This window comes from Muntiacus reevesi, chromosome 2, assembly GCF_963930625.1.
Source record: "Muntiacus reevesi chromosome 2, mMunRee1.1, whole genome shotgun sequence".
Taxonomy (NCBI): domain Eukaryota; kingdom Metazoa; phylum Chordata; class Mammalia; order Artiodactyla; family Cervidae; genus Muntiacus; species Muntiacus reevesi.
The window spans coordinates 263,390,492-263,409,880 of record NC_089250.1 but is presented as its reverse complement, the minus strand read 5'-3'; the positions used below and the strand labels follow the sequence as shown (position 1 = coordinate 263,409,880).

Sequence of the window (19,389 nt, the reverse complement as noted above, 5' to 3'; positions counted from 1 at the left end):
CAAACCATGTTTTAAGAGTTTTCTTTCAAGCAGTTTTTAGGTTCATAGCAAAACTGAGCAGAAAGTAAGAGATCTCATATTCCCCTTGCTCCCCAAAGCCTCCCCTCCTATCAGCATCACACATCAGAGTAGTACATTTGTTAGAATTGCTGAGTCTACACTGACACATAGTTTACATTAGGATTCATATTTCAATATTTTCCCCTCGCAGCAAGTCAGCAACTTCATCAAACCACAGGTGTGTCCTCTGTGTTCTCGGACCTTAGACGGATTAACCTAGATAATGCATGTAACACTATACATGTTTACCTGTTCCTTGCACAGAGTAGCCACACAAAAAACATTTGTCGATAGAATTAGTATGTGTGCACTTTGTCTGAACAGGGGCGTCCCAGGTAAAGAATCTGCCTGCAATGTGGGAGGCCTGGGTTTGATCCATGGGTTGGGAAGATCCCCTGGAGGAGGGCATGGCAATCCACTCCCCTATTCTTGGCTGGAGAATCCCCATGGGCAGAGGAGCCTGGTGGGATACAGTCCATAGGGTCACAAAGAGTCTGACAGGACTGAGTGACTAAGCGCACACACATGTCCGAAGAGACTCGGGCTTTAGGAGGCAGAGTTGAACTTCAAAGGTCCCGCCTCTGCTTCTGTTCCTGCGCTTTTCTGCTCCCCGCCTCCAGGGCCTCATTCGCACTCCGCTCTGCTGGGCCACCGTGAAGCAATTTCCGCCCTAAGGAGGGTGGGGCCTCCGTCTCCTGCTCTCGCGAGTACTGCTGATCGAGAAAGGGCAGACCGGCCGCAACTCTTCCGTGTCCTTCCTCTCGGCTCCCGGTCACAGTTCCGCCCTTACTAGCCCCACCTTCGGCCAGAAAAGCCACTTCCACTCGGAAAAAGGGGTGGTCCCGCTGGAGGCGCCGGTCTATTTCCCGCCCAGCCAGCTTCCCCATAACTTCCGCCAGGAGATACAACCTCCGCCGCTATTCGTTCCATCCACGATTGATGCAAACGAAGCTAGATTCCCTCCTGCTCGAGATTAGAGCTCCTCACTCAATCTCGCTGCAGGAGAAAGAAGAGCGAGGAGGTAAAAGACTCCACCCTGCCACCAAACCCGCCCACGTCCCACCTTTGCCCTGAGAGAGGCGGAGCCACCTTTTCTGTAAACCCGTCCTCGCGAGCTCCGGAACTCTCGCGATAACCGACGCCCGACTTGTGCGCCCGGGAAACCCCGTTGCTCCCTTTCCCCTGGCTGGCAGCGCGGAGGCCGCACGGTAAGAAGAGTGCTCCGGTGCGACCCGGGCGCGGGGAGTCGGGGCTCGATTTTCGAGCCCGAGGAGCGTGCCTGGGGGCTTTGGGGCTCCCGCGTGGGCCGCCCCGCCCCCTAGAGCCGCGGCCACGTGCGAGCGGCAGGCCCGGACATGTCTGATCCGCGCGGTCCGGGAACCGCGGCTGGGCCAGGTGGAAACCCGGGAAAGCGGGGGCGGGGTGGGGGGCAGAATCAGGAGTTGGCGACGTACAGCGTCTTCACAAACGGGGTCAGGCGGTGTTAATGCGCCCCAGAGAGACCGTGGTCAGCGGTAAGCTCTGGAAGACCCGCAGGCGCTTGGGCCTCTAAAGCGGGGAGTTGCAGTAGGGCCTACGGAAAGTAAGGTGAGCGCGGCGGTTACGTCGCCGTGGGACTGGGCCCGGGCCGTTGGCAGTCTTCTCCATCCAACCTGTGTTCTCATGCTCGACCTTGCCCGCAGATGCCTGGAGTTACTGTAAAAGACGTGAACCAGCAGGAGTTCGTCAGAGCTCTGGCAGCCTTCCTCAAAAAGTGAGTGTGGGGAGTGGGTGGGGGCTCTAGTCTTGTCCGACGCCTCTGGGCTTTCTTTTCCTGGCTGGGGAGGCTTGGTGGTGGTCAGTGTGGAATCCACTCTTTGTACATGAGGCCTGGGTTGTGTTTGAGTTTCAGTATTTTTTCTGTTCTGGGGCACATTGGGCTCCTAGTGGTGTACAGTTGTGCTGACGGAAGGGAATGGGGATGGAGTTTGTGGAGGCTTCTAAATTGTGCTTTTCTGGCTGTCCTGGTCCCAGGTCCGGGAAGCTGAAAGTCCCTGAATGGGTGGACACCGTCAAGTTGGCCAAGCATAAAGAACTTGCTCCCTACGATGAGAACTGGTTCTACACACGAGCTGGTGAGAAACTGGGGCCTTTGGATGGGGAGTGGAGGGCTGGGGGTCTCCTTTGTGAGTTCTTAACTTGTCCCCAGAAATTACAAGAGAGAAATACTTGGCTCTGTCACTGCATACTTTGTGTAATATAGGGTAATTTTATGTTGTTGATATTTGTTCATTTATAAGCGATTTTACGTGAGGACCCATGCTTTCCTCGGAGCCTCGAGGGCATCCCAGGGGCAGTGAGTAAAGTGTTCATCTTTTGTCAGAGGTAGTTCATTTTATAGAGTCCCGTTGTCCTTTCAGTGTCTCTTTTCTGTTTTCATTCAGGTTATCACAGTAGCTTATCTCTTTCTCTTTAAGAAGTTGTTCCTAACAAAGGGGTCGGAAATGTGACCCAGTTATTCTAAATCTTGACAAGTCTCAAGTGCTCACAAGAAAACTTACGGTCACTCTGTACCAGCTCCTTCTCTTTTTATTAATTCTTTTTATTAATTAATCCTTCAGTAAGGACTGGCTTAAATATAGCCCCTGACCGCACAGTGCTAGTACTGTCTTATCTGTCTTTTTAATGATTGAAGTTTCTCCAAGCAGTCACCCCCATGAAGCTTATCTTGGGAGTGGGAGATGGGCTTCCACCCTTGATTGTGACAATGGAGGAAGCAGCCTCTGCACAGGCCTTCACTACAGGCTCTCAACCTCTCTATTCTCAACCTTCCTCCTCTGTGAAGTGGGGGTTCTGTCCTGATGACCGCTTGTCTCCATGTGGGAAGTGGGTGGGAAGCAGAGTTGAGAAGTTGACAAAACTCCAGCATGACTTTGAGAAGAGTTGGCCTTGGTCAAGTTGCCCAATATCTCAGAATATGAAGTGTTTTGTAGTCTGAGCCTTGATGATTGTGAGGTGAGTTTTTAGAAAGAAAGGTGGGGGTGGGACGGGGTGGACAAGACCACCACTGCCACCCCTTTCACCCGTCTTGGGAAGCAAGGTTTGCATGGTCCTGACTGCTGTTTTGTGATGCCCAAGATTTGAAGAAAGACTAGTGGTTTTTCTAATTTCGTGGGTGAATATGTCTATGTTGTATAATCTGTACTTAACATAAACCTCCCACATAGGGACTGGTGGTAGCGGATTCGGTGTTGATGTCAGAGTGGTTAATACATGAGGTCTGCCTGCTCCTAAGACCACAGCCCCCTCGGCCTTGTCATCACTTGGGGAGTTGGTGGCGGGCAGCTCTCTCTCCTTGGCGACATTCTATACTTTGTGTTCTTAGGAGGGGGAGGTTGTGGGGTGGGGGAAAGGCCGTGGGTAATACACACCTAGTTGAGCCTGCTGGTCATCTTTGTAGTTGCTGTGGCCCCTTTCTGTCCACTGTGTACCTTCCCTAACACCTCATGCTGGGTGTGCGTCCTCTGCCTGCCCTGCTGGTCTCCCTCTGGATTTCCAGAGCCCCCTTTTGACTGGACTTTCCCAGCTGCCTTAGTGGCACAGATAGCGGTTCTAGACCAAGGTTTGTTGGGGCGCAGCCATGGTTATTCGTTTACAGTCACAGCAGAAGCCTGAGTTGGAGCTATGACAGACTACTGTCTGACCCTTAAAGAGGAAAAGTTTGCCAACCTCTGTTGAAATCTGGAGTGCTCCCACTGAGTTTGTTCAGTTCATACTCTGGATGAGGAGAGTCATGCAGACTGACAGATGAAGACCCTGGGGGGTGTGGCAGGCTGACTACCAAGACCAAAGTCTAGATCTCAGGTGTAGATTACAAGGGCCACGTAGGTGAGGGCCTTCGTAAGGGTGGTCTGGAGGGGGTGCGGTTATCTGTAGGGATGAATGGCCTCCAGGCAGTGGTGTTGGGAGTGTGTGAGGGATGAGGTGTGGAGATGGACCCTGTTTCAGGGGAGCAGGGACCTGCTCTAAGGGGAGGAGTGGGGTCAAGGGGGGACTATGGGCTTTGAATGGGGAGCTGCATTGTGGCCCTGGGTAGATATGAGTGCTCGAATGGGCCTGCTTGAGAGGGAGGTAAGAATACAGTGTGTCTGGCAGTGAGTGAGCAGCTGTTGGATTGGGGCACCTGAATCCCTTTCTCTCCCCCGGCCATGCCAAACAGCTTGCAAAATCTTAGTTCCCTGACCATGGATTGAACCCAGGCTCTGGGCAGTGAAAGCAGAGTCCTGATCCCTGGACTGCCAGGGAGTTCCCACTGAATGCATTTTACTGTAAGGTGGAGGCCAGTCCCAATCCGAGCAGTTGCCTTTCCCCGCCTTATGATTCGGTGGGTCAGGATGGAGCCATGAACGTGAACTTAACATGGACTGGTGGCTTGCTAGGCTGCGAAGACCAAAGCCTTGTTTGGTCTGCCATTTGCTAAGTGGAGTATGCCCTGCCCCCTCAACCACTTGGGGGCCCAACAGGACACCTAGCAGGGGTTTAGGGTGCTGCGTGGTCCTGAGGTAGGAGTGACTCCTCATCCGGGTCTCCCTAGAGGGAGCAGAAAGACACCCACCTTTGGAGAGGCTGAAGGGAAAGCCATTTGTGGCAGGACCTCATTCACTGAGGCCATCATAAACACCCTCAGGATGGCTTGGATCCACTTCAGGAGGAAGCACTGGAACCTCAGCCTAGGTCCGAAGGGCTGAGGAGAGGAGGTAAAAGGGGGTCAGTGTTTCTGTAGAACTCAGTATTTTGACTGTTAATTTCCAATTTGTGAAGTTAATACTCTTGTTCTCCCTTCTAACGGGTCAGAAAAATAATCTGCACAAACTGCTGTGATGGGGGAGGACCTGGTATCTGCCACACTGGATAGTGGGGGGCGGGGGGGTTGCCACGCCACTTAGTTCCTCCATCAGGGGTCGAACACAGGCCCTTGGCAGTGAGAAAACAGGGTCCTAACCACTGGACCACCAGGGATGTCTCCCACACCTAATAGTTTTAGTGGTGTTAAGAAAGGTGTGAAATCCACCCAGGAGAAACTAAAGTTGGGCTTTGTTGGAGTTTGTTCTCTGACTTTCGCTGCTGGGGACTTGAGTAAGTTGTCCCCGTGAGTACCAGGCCACTGGCCACTAGACATGGGTGGGCTCTGTCACAGCTGACAGGGAGCCATGTTGGGGTTCAAACCCCAGCTACCAGGCAGCTCACCCCTTTCCATGGTGAGACTGGGCTGAGTGCTGTCCTGGTTCAGCAAAATTCATTTCTAGCGTGCAGCCTCTTCCAGGTGTTGGTGAAATCAGGGGTGTTCATCTTAACCCTTCCGTGGGGCTCTCATGCCTTCCACATCCCAGGTGGAGAGCAGGTCTCCACATGGAACCAGGGCGTGGCCAGGCAGGTGTGGTGGGGAGGTGGCCATTGGGCATTTGTACTGTTCTTGAAGGCCATTTCTCCATGAGGTCACTCCCTTGGCAGAAAGGTTGTTGAGGGAATTGGGGGGGGCGGTCTTGTAAGAGGCGAGTCTCTTGATCCTGGCAGTGGGTAGGCTGCTTGATGCCTGAAAGACGGGTCAGATCCCTGGTATAGAGGATGGCATGGGGACAGAAAGAACCAAGGAGAGTGATTTAAAGGGGGCAGGGCCATAGGCAGTGATAGCAGGGAGAGGCTGCTCAGTGGCCCTGGTGCCGTTGGCGGGAGTCAGCGCTCCGTGGTGCGCCCCTGTAGCCTGCGTCCGTGTCTGGAGGTGGGCCACAGTGGGTTGTGTGCAGGTACTGCCCGGGGAGGAGGCGCCCACCTCACCTGGTCAGTTACACTTTGTACCACCGCTACCGGATCTTGACACAGGAGGGTGGTGTGACTCTTAGCAGCAAGTCATTGTGGAGAGAATAACTTCTGACTCATTCTCAGGACCGAGGAGAATCCTAACGTGTGGGGACCTGGAGTCCCTACCCTTGAGCTTTCAGCCAGGCGGGGCCGTGTGGTGGCCAGCATCTGGGCCCCAGCTCTTTCAGACCCCAGTGGCTCCCTGAGGTAGAAAACCAGAACCATCTGCGGGGCTGTCTGTCCCTCCAGAGCAGCCACACTATCAGGCTGGCCCCGAGGCTATCTTACTACTCACAGGAGAGAGTGTAAAAGCAGATGGCACAGGGCCTGGCGGGCCAGTGTTCCAGTTGAACAGAAGAGATTTCCAAGGAGACTGGCCAGGGAACTTGCCTGAGCCAGAAACCCCAGTCCACGGAGCAGGCTGACATACCTTCAGGTTGGGATCGTCCATGGCGTTAGGATGTCAGCACCGCGGCCACCGCGAGCCCGAGCTCTTCCGGGCAGACCTGGGACGGTAGTGGGGCAATCAGTAGGTCCCTTCTACAACTCTACAGCCCTGCAGAGCCCCCAGACAGCTGGTTGTGGACGGTCACGGCTCAGACGTTTGCTGGGCTCTGTCCATGAAACCTCAGGTCCACCTCACCACTTGGCCGGGGCAGCAGGATCTGCCTGGTCACGTGGCTGAAGCAGTCTCCACTGCCGATGCACCCCAGGCTCCCGAACTGGGGGTGGTGGTCAGGTGTTACTGGAGCCTTGGGTGCGTTCGCCTGTTCTCCGTTTCCCCGACTATAAGATGGTGAGACTCCGCTCCCCGCAGAATTCAATGTGTGACCCTGAGCAGAGCCCTTTCATGTGGGCTTCTGTGCCTGAGAATGGTTCTCCAGCCTCCTTTTCCTCCCACCCAGCTTCCACGGCACGGCACCTGTACCTCCGGGGTGGCGCTGGGGTTGGCTCCATGACCAAGATCTATGGTGGGCGTCAGAGGAACGGTGTCATGCCCAGCCACTTCAGCAGAGGTTCCAAGAGCGTGGCCCGGCGGGTCCTCCAAGCCCTGGAGGGGCTGAAAATGGTGGAAAAGGACCAAGATGGGTAAGCCAGCGAGGGGATGCTGGGCACATGAGGGTGCTTGGGGCCAGATCCCCAGTGGTGCCTTTATGGAGGACCATCCCCCTCTGCCCACAGTGAGGTGTCAGGTATATCCTGGCCCTCGGGCAGGCAGGGGGTTCTTCAGAAGAGCGAGCAGCCGAGGGGCCTCGCCCCGACCTCTCTGGCTGACTACTCCAGACTCCAGGAAGGTAATTTAGCGACTGTCCGCTTTCATTAGCCTGCTCGTTAACTTTTCCCAATTGATTTTTTCGGGGCTTTTGATCTATTGCTTACAGAAACGACACCCCATCAGCTCAAGACGAGGTGGGGTTCCCACTGCAGCCTCCAGCTTGTTAGAATGCAGCCGACTGGGGGCCTGAGTGGGACTTGACTGGCGTCATGAGGTCCTGCAGCCAGGTGCCTCCTTGGGAAGCCTGGCTCATGTCCAGGGGAGGCCTGGCCGGGACCAGGGATGCTGGTGAGAGTCCGCGCTCACCTGGGCCTGCGTGACCCTTCTCTCCCACAGGGGCCGCAAACTGACTCCTCAGGGACAGAGAGATCTAGACAGAATCGCTGGACAGGTGAGTGGGGACTTAGGTCACCACCCAGGGGCCTCTGGAGCCTGGATTTTGACAATTTCCTCCCCTGGAGGTTACAGCCAGGGAAGCGGGGGTGCAGGAGAAAGATCGTTTCTAACAGACTTCCCATCACAGGGGGGTGGGAGACAGGTTGGAATGCAGGGCCCTGGGTGAAGGGAGCCCCGGGCCTAGGTGCAGCCAGCTGGGCCTCTTCTATAGGGCACGCTCCCACAGAGGCCACTCTGTCTCCCCAGGTCAGCCTTCTGATTCTGACAGCAGGGTTTCTTCCTTACTCCTGATCCTCACGGAGCATTGGGCAGGGTGCCACGGAACCCGGCCTCCATGTGGAGGCCACCTGACAAGACACCCTGGGCCAGTCTCCCTGTCTGGAGCGAGGCTGTCAGCCACTTCCCAGGGTGGTGGCGAGGATTCATGAGCTACAGCAGCAGGAACCTCGGGGCCTGGCACGAACCTGTTGTTGGTTTTGTTCTTTGTGTATCATTGACTTAGGCCCCCTAGGAACCTTGGACTGTGGAGTCCCTCCGTTTCTGAGTGTCAGACAAGAGCAGCGTATCAGCCCTCTGGGAGCGGGAGGTGGCCTGGCAGACGGTAGGGGCAGTGCAGGGCCTGGCACCAGCAGCAGTGTAGACTGGGGTGATGGGCAGAGGTCAGGATCATACTGCAGTGCTCTCTTGAGTCCCAGTTTCTGATTCTGTAAAAGTGGGAAGTGCCCGAGGCTGTGAGCATCTGGTGAGATGAATACATCAGAAACCACAAATCAGGAGGCCTGGTGCCCCCTGGTTAGTGGGGAGCTTCTGTGAAGCGCCTGAACACAGGCCCACAGCTGACCGTAACTCTCTGTCCATCTTTCCTACAGGTGGCAGCTGCCAACAAGAAGCATTAGAACAAATGATGCTGGGTTAATAAATTGCCTCATTCGTAACCCTGGTCTGGGTCTCCTGTTTTGGGGGGTGGGGCATGAGGAAGGAGCACTTCCCTTTCCTGGTGAAAGAGGCGCCAGGGGCTTCCTGGATGGCTGTCATACTCAACAGCCCCAGAAACCTGAGGCCTGGCCTCCAGATTCAAACGGGTTCTACCCCACGTGGGCAAGGCGCTGGTGTATGACCCAGGGCCTCTGCACGTCTGTCCACAGCGACTCTCAGAAAAAAGAAACTGAAAGTTCAAGCAGTGGCCCTGCTGGAACGAAGCAGGAGGGACCCTGGGGCTTGAGTGCTGCTTCCCTGCGGGAAGCGGACGGACAAACAGCCCTCGCTCCAGGTGGTCCTTGGTGTGCCTTCCGCCCTTGGCCTGGTGTGCGCGTCCTTTCCCTGATCTGCTTGGGACCTCTAGCCTGGGCCCTGCTGTACCCCCTTCAACAAGGGGAAGCAGCAGCACGGACCCAGCTGGAACCAGGTTGTTAACTTCCCTCCCCAGGGGAGGGATGTGACACCTGCGGTCTGGGGCCCTCTCCGTGCCCTGCCCCCTCTGGGTCTCCATGGCGATTGGTTCTTGGCACTGATGGGACCTTCCCTGGTAGCTCAGACAGTAAAGAAGGCTCCCCCTGCAGAAGGGAACAGCTACCCACTCCAGTATTACTGCCTGGAGAATTCCATGGACGGGAACCTGGTAGGCTACAGTCCATGGGGTCGCAAAGAGTGGGACACTGAGCAACTTACACTGATGGAACAGGAACTCTACCTGTACCTGGGTTCCTGGTTGGAGCAGGACACCCTTTTAATCCTGGAGGGAGAAGCCTTGCCTTCGTAGGGCACTCTACCACCCTGGGGACCGGGCACATCTCCCAGCTGGGGAAAGCCAAGATGCTGAGCCCAAACTGGCTAGGCCACAACCCCTGAGGTTCCTCCACCCCAAGTTACCACTGAGATCAGACCCAGTGCCATGCCTGACTTCTGGACTCAGGATGACATGAGTTCTGCTACTGCCCATAATTGCTCTGACCCTGAGCAGCTTACCCTCAGCCTGCTCTTGTTTGTAAAGCAACTTAATCCTGCCTGAGGGATTCTGGCAGGTTCCCTGTCTCGGCCCAAAGCAGCATACCTGATGTACCAAGATGTTCAAAGTGAAAATATCAGACCAGAGAGTCATACACCTTTGGCACTACTGCCCCCAGCTCAAAAGTTGCCAGGGCTGGAAGTTATTCACTGATGTGAACACTGGACGGGAGCCGACCAGTGTGTGTCTACCCAAGTACTCCAGTCCAGTCATTCAGTAGTGTGTGAACCTTTGTGACCCCATGGACTGCAGCACTCCAGACTGCCCTGTCCATCACCAACTCCCGGAGCTTACTCAAACTCTTGTCCATCATGTAGGTGATGCCATTCAGCTATCTCAACCTCTGTCGTCCCCTTCTGCCTTCAATGTTTCCCAGCATCAGTATTTTCCAATGAGTCGGTTCTTTGCATCAGGTGGCCAAAGTATTGGAGTTTCAGCTTCAGCATCAGTCCTGCCAGTGAATATTCAGGACTGATTTCCTTTAGGACTGACTGCTTGGATCTCCTTGCAGTTCAAAGGACTCTCAAGAGACTTCTTGAGAGTTCAAAAGCATCAATTCTTCGGCGCTCAACATTCTTTTTGGTCCAACTGTAATATTAATACATGACTGCTGGAAAAACCATAGCTTTGACTAGACAGACCTTTGTTGGTAAAATAATGTCTCTGCTTTTTAACATGCTGTTGGTCATAGCTTTTCTTGTTGGTCATAGCTTTTCTTCCAAGGAGCAAGCGTCTTTTAATTTCCTGACTGTAGTCACCATCTGCAGTGATTTTGGAACCCAAGAAAATAGTCTGCCACTGTTTCCATTGTTTCCCCCATCTATTTGCCATGAAGTGATGGGACCACATGCCATGATCTTAGTTTTCTGAATGTCGAGTTTTAAGCCAACTTTTTCACTCTCCTCTTTCACTTTCATCAAGAGGCTCTTTAGTTCTTCTTCACTTTCTGCCATAAAGGTGGTGTCATCTGCATATCTGAGGTTATTGATCTAAGGTTATTGATATTTCTCCTGGCAATCTTGATTCCAGCTTGTGCTTCATCCAGCCAGGCATTTCGCATGATGTACTCTGAATATAAGTTAAATAAGCAGGGTGACAATATACAGCCTTGACACACTCCTTTCCCAATTTGGAACCAGTCTGTTGTTCCATGGCCAGTTCTAACTTGTTTCTTGACCTGCATATAGATTTCTCAGGGGCTTCCCTTATGGCTTAGCTGGTAAACAATCTGCCTGCATGTGGGAGACCTGGATTCAACTCCTGGGTTGGAAAGATCCCCTGGAGAAGGGAAAGGCTACCCACTCCAGTATTCTGGCCTGGAGAACCCCATGGACTGTATAATCCATGGGGTCTCAAAGAGTCGGATACGACAAGTACTAGAGGTGCTGTATAACCATATCACTTAATACTTTTGTGAAGTAGGTACCCAAACGCACCCACTGTTTGAGATGGGAAAAAGAGGTCACGGGATGGGTGATTTTCCTCATGACCTACAGCTAGGAGGTAGCAAAGCCAGCATTTGGTAGCTACTGCCAGCTATCTGGGCGGTAGCCACTGCAGGGCTTAGCAATGAGGAAAATGAGACCCAAAGTGTTACACTCCTGGGCATGGCCTTGAGCCAGTCACTCCTTGTTTGGGACCTAAGTTTCCTCTTTTGTCGACTGAGAATGAAATTTCCCAGAATCGTCCTGGGAATGTAATGCCAAGCATCCGGTTAGCTTGCCCAGTGCCAGATACCAGGGGTGCTGGGTAAGTGGGTCGTGGAGGTGACCAGACAAACCAGTCTGCCTGAGAGGGCCTGCAATGCGGCAGCTGCACCCCTCTGGCCACTGGGGGGCAGTCAAGGGCCTGGAAACCAGCCTGGCCAGGAAGGATGCTGGAGGAGGCGAATTCCTAAGGGCTGCAGTGACTGGACCACCCAGGCATCTTCCTACGTGGGGGTCAGAAGGAGGAACTTTAGTACAGAGGGGCTCTTAACCTGCTATACAGAGAGGGGCCCAACGGAACACCTGGGTCCCTGGAGGGAAAGGGGGAGGGTCTGAGGGCCAGAGAAGAGGAAGTGTGTCCTAGGAACCCTGCTCTGTGATATTCTTACAGCCTCACAAGGTAGAGGGGTTGTGCCCAAGTTACAGGAGGAAAAACAGGCTCAGATGAGCAGAGCTGAGATTCAGACCCAGGAAGTGTGATCGCTTGAGGCCCATGTTCTTCTGTGTGGGTGACATTTGCACTTTTTTAAATTACAAAAGACTTTACCGTGCAAAACAGTATAATAGTGTGACAAGGACCCATGAACCCACTACCCAGCTTAAAAAGTAAAGCGACCTAAAACTAAGAGAAACGAAGCCTTCTGTGTAACCTTCCCCCAGAGGGAACCCCTCTCGCGAGTGGGATGTCACTCCCCTGCATGGGCTCACCCCTTTGCTGCACACACGTGTCCCTAAACAGCACATGTTGTTTTGCCTTTTGAAAACAAGTCAGCTAGATCCTGCCACAGTCCATTTCTTCTCATTTTTTTGTTGGTCCTGAGATGCAGCCCTGTTGACAAGTGAAGCTCGGACTCCTGCTGTGTGCTACTTTATTGACAACCAATACTTTTGCCACCCGATGCAAAGAGCTGACCCATTGGAAAAGACTGATGCTGGGAGAGGAAAGGGATGACACAGAGGACGAGATGGTTGGATGGCATCACCGACTCAATGGATATGAGTTTGAGCAAACTCCAAGAGATAGTGAAGGACAGAGAAGCCTGGCATGCTGCAGTCCATGGGGTCGCAGAGAGTCGGACATGACTGAGCGACTGAACAATAACCAGCAAACCACTCCAGTACTCTTACCTGGACAACCCCACGGACAGAGAAGCCTGATGGGCTACAGTCTATAGGGTCACAAGAGTCAGACACGACTTAGCAACTAAACCACCACCACCATCAATTCAGTTCACTTCAGTTGCTCAGTCGTGTCCGACTCTTTGCGACCCCCATGGACTGCAGTACACCAGGCCTCCCTGTCCATCACCAACTCCCGGAGTTTACCTAAACTCATGTCCATTGAGTCGGTGATGCCATCCAGCTATCTCATCCTCTGTCGTCCCCTTCTCCTCCTGCCCTCAATCTTTCCCAGCATCAGGGTCTTTTCAAGTGAGTCACCCCTTTGCAACAGGTGGCCAAAGTATTGGAGTTTCAGCTTCAACATCAGTCCTTCCAATGAACACTCAGGACTGATTTACTTTAGGATGCACTGGTTGGATCTCCTTGCAGTCCAAGGGACTCTCAAGAGTCTTCTCCAACACCACAGTTCACAAGCGTCAACTCTTCAGCACTCAGCTTTCTTTATAGTCTAACTCTCACATCCATACGTGACTACTGGAAAATCCACAACCTTGACTAGACGAACCTTTGTTGGCAAAGTAATGTCTCTGCTTTTTAATATGCTGTCTAGGTTGGTCATAATTTTCCTTCCAAGGAGCAAGCATCTTAAAATTTCCTGGCTGCAGTCACCATCTGCAATGATTTTGGGGCCCAAACAAATAGTCAGCCACTGTTTCCACTGTTCCCCATCTATTTGCCATGAAGTGATGGGACCAGATGCCATGATCTTAGTTTTCTGAAAGTTGAACTTTAAGCCAACTTTTTCACTCTCCTCTTTCACTTTCCTCAAGAAGCTCTTTAGTTCTTCTTCACTTTCTCCGTAAGGGTGGTGTCATCGTCATACCTGTGGTTATTGATATTTCTCCTGGCAATCCTGATTCCAGCTTGTGCTTCATCCAGCCCAGCATTTCTCATGATGTAATTTTTTAATTTGGGGGGATGCTTGGACTCTGCATTTAAGTTAAATAAGCAGGGTAACAATATACAGCCTTGATGTACTCCTTACTATAACTCAATGTATACATTCATTCTCCTATAAAGGAGTTTCTCATCTGTTTCCCAGTTTTGCCTACCAAAAATCTCCCTGCCGTGAATTTCTTCCTAGGTGTCCCCTTATGTGTGTGTGTCTTACATGTGTGTGCACGTGTGTGACATGGTCCCCTAACAGCTCACAAACATCTCAGCAACTTCATATCATTTCACTCCCCCACCCCTCAGGCTTCATTTCCCTCCCACTTGACCTAAAATGATGTTCAAAAGCAACCTGGGCACACGTCAGTGACTTGGAATCCCTGCTCCATCATCAGGCTGTGGAACACTGGGCAAGTGACAGATGGCATCCCCTCTCTGTGATGGCCTCAGTTTCCCCACTTTAAATTGGTGGGGGACGGGGGCGGTAAGTGGCCTACCCTGCTGACTTGTGGCGGAAATGAAAAACCACCAGGAAAGAGCCCATTGTGGCCCTTGGATATCAGGAATATCATCTTAAATCACAGCATCAGGGAGATATTTTCATCCTCATCTCTTGGACTAAAAATGCTGAACCTCAGGGACTTCCCTGGTGGTCCAGTGGCTAAGAATCCATGCTCCCAATGCAGGGGACCCGGGTTCAATCCCTGGTCAGGGAACTAGAACCCACATGCCACAACTTACTAGAGTTCACATGTCGCAATTAAGACCCTGTGCTGCCACATAAGTAAAATGATACATATATTTTTTTTTTTTAATGCCAAACCTCAGAAAGGAAAGCCATCACCTAGTCACATAGCTGGTGAGCCTGCCTCATTTATTCCTCATGTGTGTATGTTAGTTGCTCAGTCGTGTCTGACTCTTTGCGACCCCATGGACCATAGCCCACCAGGCCCCTCTGTCCATGGAATTCTCCAGGCAAGAATACTGAAATGAGTAGCCACTCCCTTCTCCAGGGGTTCTTCCTGCATCTCCTCATATGTGTGTGCGCTTGGGATTGAACCCTTGTCTCCTGCATTGGAAGGTGGATTCTTTACCACTGAGCCACCAGGGAAGCCCTTATTCCTCATAAACATTAACAATAACCAACCTTTACTGAGCACCTATCACGTGCCGGGGTCCTGGGTTCAGCGCTGTGCATGTAGAACCTCTAAATTCTCTTTTCCAACCCCAAGAAGTGAGGACACAGAGGCTCAGGGACTCCGCACGCTCCAGTGGTTAAGAAGCCGCCCTGCAAGGCAGGGGACGTGGGTTTGAGCCCTGGTCAGGGAACTAAGATCCCGCATGCCATAAGGCAATAAGCCCATGGCCACAACTAGAGAATCTGTGTGCCCCAACGAAAGATCCCACATGATACAGCGAAGATCTCATATGCCGCGACTAAGACCCAATGCAACCGAATAAATTAATAAGTATTAGAAAAAAGAAGTGAGGACACAGAGGCTCGGAGAGGGGACAAGTTTTGCCCAAGGCCAATGAGGGGCAAAGACCAAGCTCGGAACCACCACCACCCTTGACTGCCGCTGTGCAGTAGGCTCCCCAAACCCGGCTCCCTCGGGCAGGGGGGCAGGGCGGGTTTCCTTTCCAGTGACGAGCCAGGGCTTGAACCAATCTCTTCCCCCCACCAAAGCAGCCTCCTCTCAAGGGAGTTGTGGTGGCCACAGGTGCAAGGAGCGGTTCCTCTCCACTCACAGTCTGAAGCCTCCTCCGCCAGGGGCTCCCCCCCCACAGCTCGCCAGCCAAAGGGCCCAGCAGTGGGGCCAGCGAAGCCCATCTCCGCAGGGCTGGGCAGGAAGTGGGGCGGGGTTTGGGGCTCAGCCGAGGTGGGATCTGGTACCCCAGGACTGCTGCAACCCAGACTAACCAAACCCACTGGGAGAAGATGCCTGAGGGTCCCCAAGCCCTGCAAAGCCCGCCTGCCACCATCTTTCTCCTCCTGATCTCCACTGCTGGCCTGGGTATGTGGTTAACAGGCAGGTGCTGGGGAGACGGTACTGGGAACTGGGAGATTGTTGAGAGAGGCCCCAGGCAGAGGGGGAGGGAGAGGAGCTGGCAGGAGGCAGGCTAGAAAAGACCCTGTAGAAACTGCATCTGCCTGCTTGATTTTCCCAAACAGGCCGATGGGAGGCTGGAGGGGGCTCAGCGAAGTTGATGGCGCATCCGGGCCGGTGGAGGGAGGCAAGGGCAGGAGACATCTTCCCCACCCTCTCCTCCCCCCAGATCAAAATAAGGAACTAAGGTTGCCCTTGACTGACTGAGCTCCCGAGCGAGCGAGCTAGGGGCAGGGAGGGGATGGTGGTGGGTAGCGGTCAGCTTCAGGGGGGAGAAAAAGCTTTCTCCTTTTCTGCCTTGAATCCTAGTCCTCACCCCCTACTTAGGGAACCCCTTCTCAGTGCTGGGGTAGTAGGTGACCTTCCCCCTTGCCCTCCCACACAATGCCAGCTGGCAGGGCTGTGATCACCCTGTTTGACCGAGGAGTTAAGAGAAATACGGCCAGTCACCCCAAATTTCCACTGGGAGCTGAGATTGGAGTGACTGCTCAGGTTGCTGTCTCTTACCCCACTTCTTCCTCCTTCTCTCTTCCCCACCTCTCCCCTCCTCCCTCCAAAAGAGGCAGAGCCAGCCATGCATACTGGCCCAGGAGGAGGGGCACAGAACTGGGCCTTCCCCTGTGCCTGGGCCATCCCATCTCCTTCAACCCAGCTGAGGCCCTCCAGCTCTAGCCAGCCAGCCCAGCCCAGCCCCTGGCCTCACCCCAGGTCCCCAGCTTGACACAAGCAAGTTAAGGAGAATGAGGGGGGGGCCCAGGGTCATCGGGCAGAGCAGGCTCACAAACTGGCAGGAAGAGCCCCAGGGCCAGGGGGCCAGGGGTAGAAGCCCTGAGCCACTCCTGCTGCCGTGGGTCACAGCTGGCCCACTGGTAGAATGGGATGATGACAGAACTGATTTCTCTGGGTTCTGTGACAATTACACAAAGTAAATAAAGTGCCAGTGTGGGGCCGGGCAGGGGCTGCGTGAGAAAATAATCCAGGAGGGCCTTCAGGAGGAGGCAAAGCCCAGACTGATTTTGGAAGGAGCTTCCTGGCCTGGGGCACTGCTAGTCCTAGGGAACTGCCTATTCAAGTGCCAGCGAGCTCAGAGGGGGTGGAAGCACAGAGCAGGGGGGAGAGGGAGGAGGTGGCTCTGGAGGGGCAAGTGGGGGCACCTCCCAGCTCCCCCCAGCTTCGAGTGTGTCACTCACACTTCTCCACACCCCACCCCACACACACATGCACACGCAGCCAGGAGTCCTGCAGCTGCCAGGGGCCGCACTCGGGCGGTGTCCTCAAGGGCCGTCCCTGACCCACTGCCTCCTGTCTGCAGGCCCCGGGTGCTGGGCCCTGTGGGTGGAGCCGGGCCCACCCTCGGTGACGGTGAGCGTGGGGGAGCAGGTGCGCCTCCAGTGCCCGCACAACGGCAGCAGCAACACCAACGTCACGTGGTGGCACGTCCTCCAAGTCAACTCCTCGTGGCCCCCTGTGATGTATCCAGGGGCCCTGGGTCCCAAAGGGGAGCTGATCATCCAGCAAGTGAACAAGAGTCACCGGGGCATGTATCGGTGCCAAGTCAGCGAGGGCAAGAAGATACAGCGCTCCTGCGGGACGTACCTCCGCGTGCGAGGTGAGTGTCCATCCCGTCCATCCTCCGTGAAGGCGGGATGGAGCCCGAGCCTGCATCGCCTGCATCTCGGGCATCCTGGGTCTCACCAAGCGGGAGCCGCTTCCACGGTCTCGGGCCTCGCTGGAGGGGGCGTGGCCTAGGGGCGTAGCCAGGGGGCAAGGTGGGGCTCTGAGCCGTATTCCCTCCTCACAGAGCCGCTCCCCAGGCCCTTCCTGGACATGGGGGAGGGTACGAAGAACAACATCATCACCGCCGAGGGCATCATCCTCCTCGTCTGCGCCGTGGTGCCTGGGACGCTGCTGCTCTTCCGGGTGAGCCCCCCCCTGGCCCACCCCGCGGGGACCAGCGGGCCCCCAAGAATCCCTCCCGCCTAGAACTTGGCAGAATGGCAGCACCCACCTCCGAGATGCTGAGGACAATTTAATAAAATGAACGCGTTTTAAATCGTGCTGGGACCAGAGGGGCGTCCTTACTGTCTCCCCACAGGGTTGTCTTCGCCTCTGGCCCCAGGGATGTCTCACTGGCCCCCTCTATCCAGGAGGGCTGTACCCTTCAGATATAGCCCAGGCCAGGGGAGTTGGGAGCTGGTGTCATCCCGGAGTGTCTGACCCCCACCAGCGTCTCTTTGGCTTGTGTGTGTGCTCAGTCGCTAAGTAGTGTCCAGTTCTTTTGCGACCCCGTGGACTGTAGCCCGCCAGGCTTCTCTGTTCATGGGATTTCCCAGGCAAGAATACCTGAGCTTCCACAGTGGCTCAGCAGTAAAAGAATCCACCTGCAATGCAGGAGACGTGGGTTCCATCCTTAGGTCGGGACGATCCCCTGGAAAAGGGAACGGCAACCCACTCCAGTATTCTTGCCTGGAGAATCCCATGGACAGAGGAGCCTGGTGGGCTACAGGCCACAGGACTGCAAAAAATGTCGGACACAATTGAGCGACTAAAACAACAACAAATTTTCTTTAGGCCACAAGACAACTATAGTCACTTAGTATTATTGCTCTCACTATTTGTGGGGAAGAATGGGCAGTGGCGACAGTCAAAAGGACACTGGCTTGGACCCAAAGTGACCTGCCACTTACAGGATATGTGACTCTGGGCATGCCCCTTAACTCCTCCTGGCCGCCACGAGGGTCTGAAAACATGATCTCTATCCTCCCCCCTTCTCTGCCCCCACTCACTGAGGCTCCCCATCCCTCAACAGAAACGATGGCAGAACATGAAATTCGGGGCTGATATCCAGGATGACTACGAAGATGAAAATCTGTATGAGGTGAGTGGAAGGTGGGAGCAGGTGCAGAGCGGGTGCAGGTCATGGGGTGGGGGTGGGGGTCTCCTAGGGTTCCTCCTTGAGGTTGGTTGGGGGCAGGGACCCGGGCCCCAGGGCACTGAGGTCCACCCCCCTGTGTCCGCCGCAGGGCCTGAACCTGGATGACTGTTCCATGTATGAAGACATCTCCCGGGGCCTCCAGGGCACCTACCAGGACGTGGGCAGCCTCCACATCGGAGATGTTCAGCTGGAGAAGCCGTGACCCCGCCGGGCTGACCCGCCATGCACCCAGCCCGCGTCTCACCCTACTTCCCCCCGAACCCGCTCTCTTTTCACAATCTTTCCTGGGTGTGTCCTGACTCAACTTCCCCCTTGGGACTGTCCACTCTTCTTTCCTCTAGGCCATCCTCGTCCTCATCCCCTCCACACACCCTAACTCAATCCTCCCCCTACTGCCTTCCCTGGCTTCCCCCACCCACCCATCCAGCAGGTAATGAGCCCTTAATCACTGCCTCTAGGGGAGCTGACTGTTGCAGCCTCGTTAGTGTCACCTCCCCGCTGCCTGCTCTGTCGTGGCCACTTAGTGATAATAAATCCTTCCCAACTGCAGACCTTCGCAGGAGTCATGGATCTCGTGGGGACCGCTCCCCTTCCTTCTCTGAAACCGAGAAATCCAGGACCTCAGGCCCCTTCTCCCCAGCCCCTGCCCACTCCCCACACCTGGGACCAGGTAGCCAGTCTTGGCCATCCCCTGAAAAAACAGGAAGTGTCTTGGGAAGGGTCCTACCCCAGGTTCTGTGCCTGAGCAGGGGGGGACACGGCGGGGGGGGGGGGGTCCCAGGTAACCGGTTATATTCATTTACGTGCATCTAAGTCGCCAAAACACAGCGGACTGTCTGCTGGGACTGGTACCAAATCCTGACCATAGCCACACCTGTTCTCTGCGAGTAGACTTGTAAAAGTGGGATTTGGAGAGCCTGTGGTGGTAAATTGGGGATGGTGGGAAGACCTGGAGGGGATGAGAGAGAAGGACAGAGGGACAGAGCTGACAG

At 54.5% G+C, this 19,389-nt stretch overlaps 2 protein-coding genes across 2 annotated transcripts; both read left to right on the top strand.

Annotated features, from left to right (window-relative positions):
- The first annotated feature begins 1,184 nt into the window (after positions 1–1,184).
- On the top strand, positions 1,185–8,505 carry RPS19 (ribosomal protein S19). Its single transcript, XM_065926235.1, has 6 exons — positions 1,185–1,268; positions 1,743–1,813; positions 2,074–2,174; positions 6,804–6,987; positions 7,511–7,565; positions 8,440–8,505. Exons 2-6 carry the CDS (start codon positions 1,743–1,745, stop codon positions 8,464–8,466), a joined length of 438 nt encoding a protein of 145 aa, XP_065782307.1. The 5' UTR covers positions 1,185–1,268; the 3' UTR covers positions 8,467–8,505.
- Positions 8,506–15,170: 6,665 nt separating this feature from the next.
- CD79A (CD79a molecule) lies at positions 15,171–18,883 on the top strand. Its single transcript, XM_065926234.1, has 5 exons — positions 15,171–15,369; positions 16,775–17,071; positions 17,264–17,382; positions 18,272–18,340; positions 18,486–18,883. Exons 1-5 carry the CDS (start codon positions 15,294–15,296, stop codon positions 18,597–18,599), a joined length of 675 nt encoding a protein of 224 aa, XP_065782306.1. The 5' UTR covers positions 15,171–15,293; the 3' UTR covers positions 18,600–18,883.
- Positions 18,884–19,389: the final 506 nt, after the last annotated feature.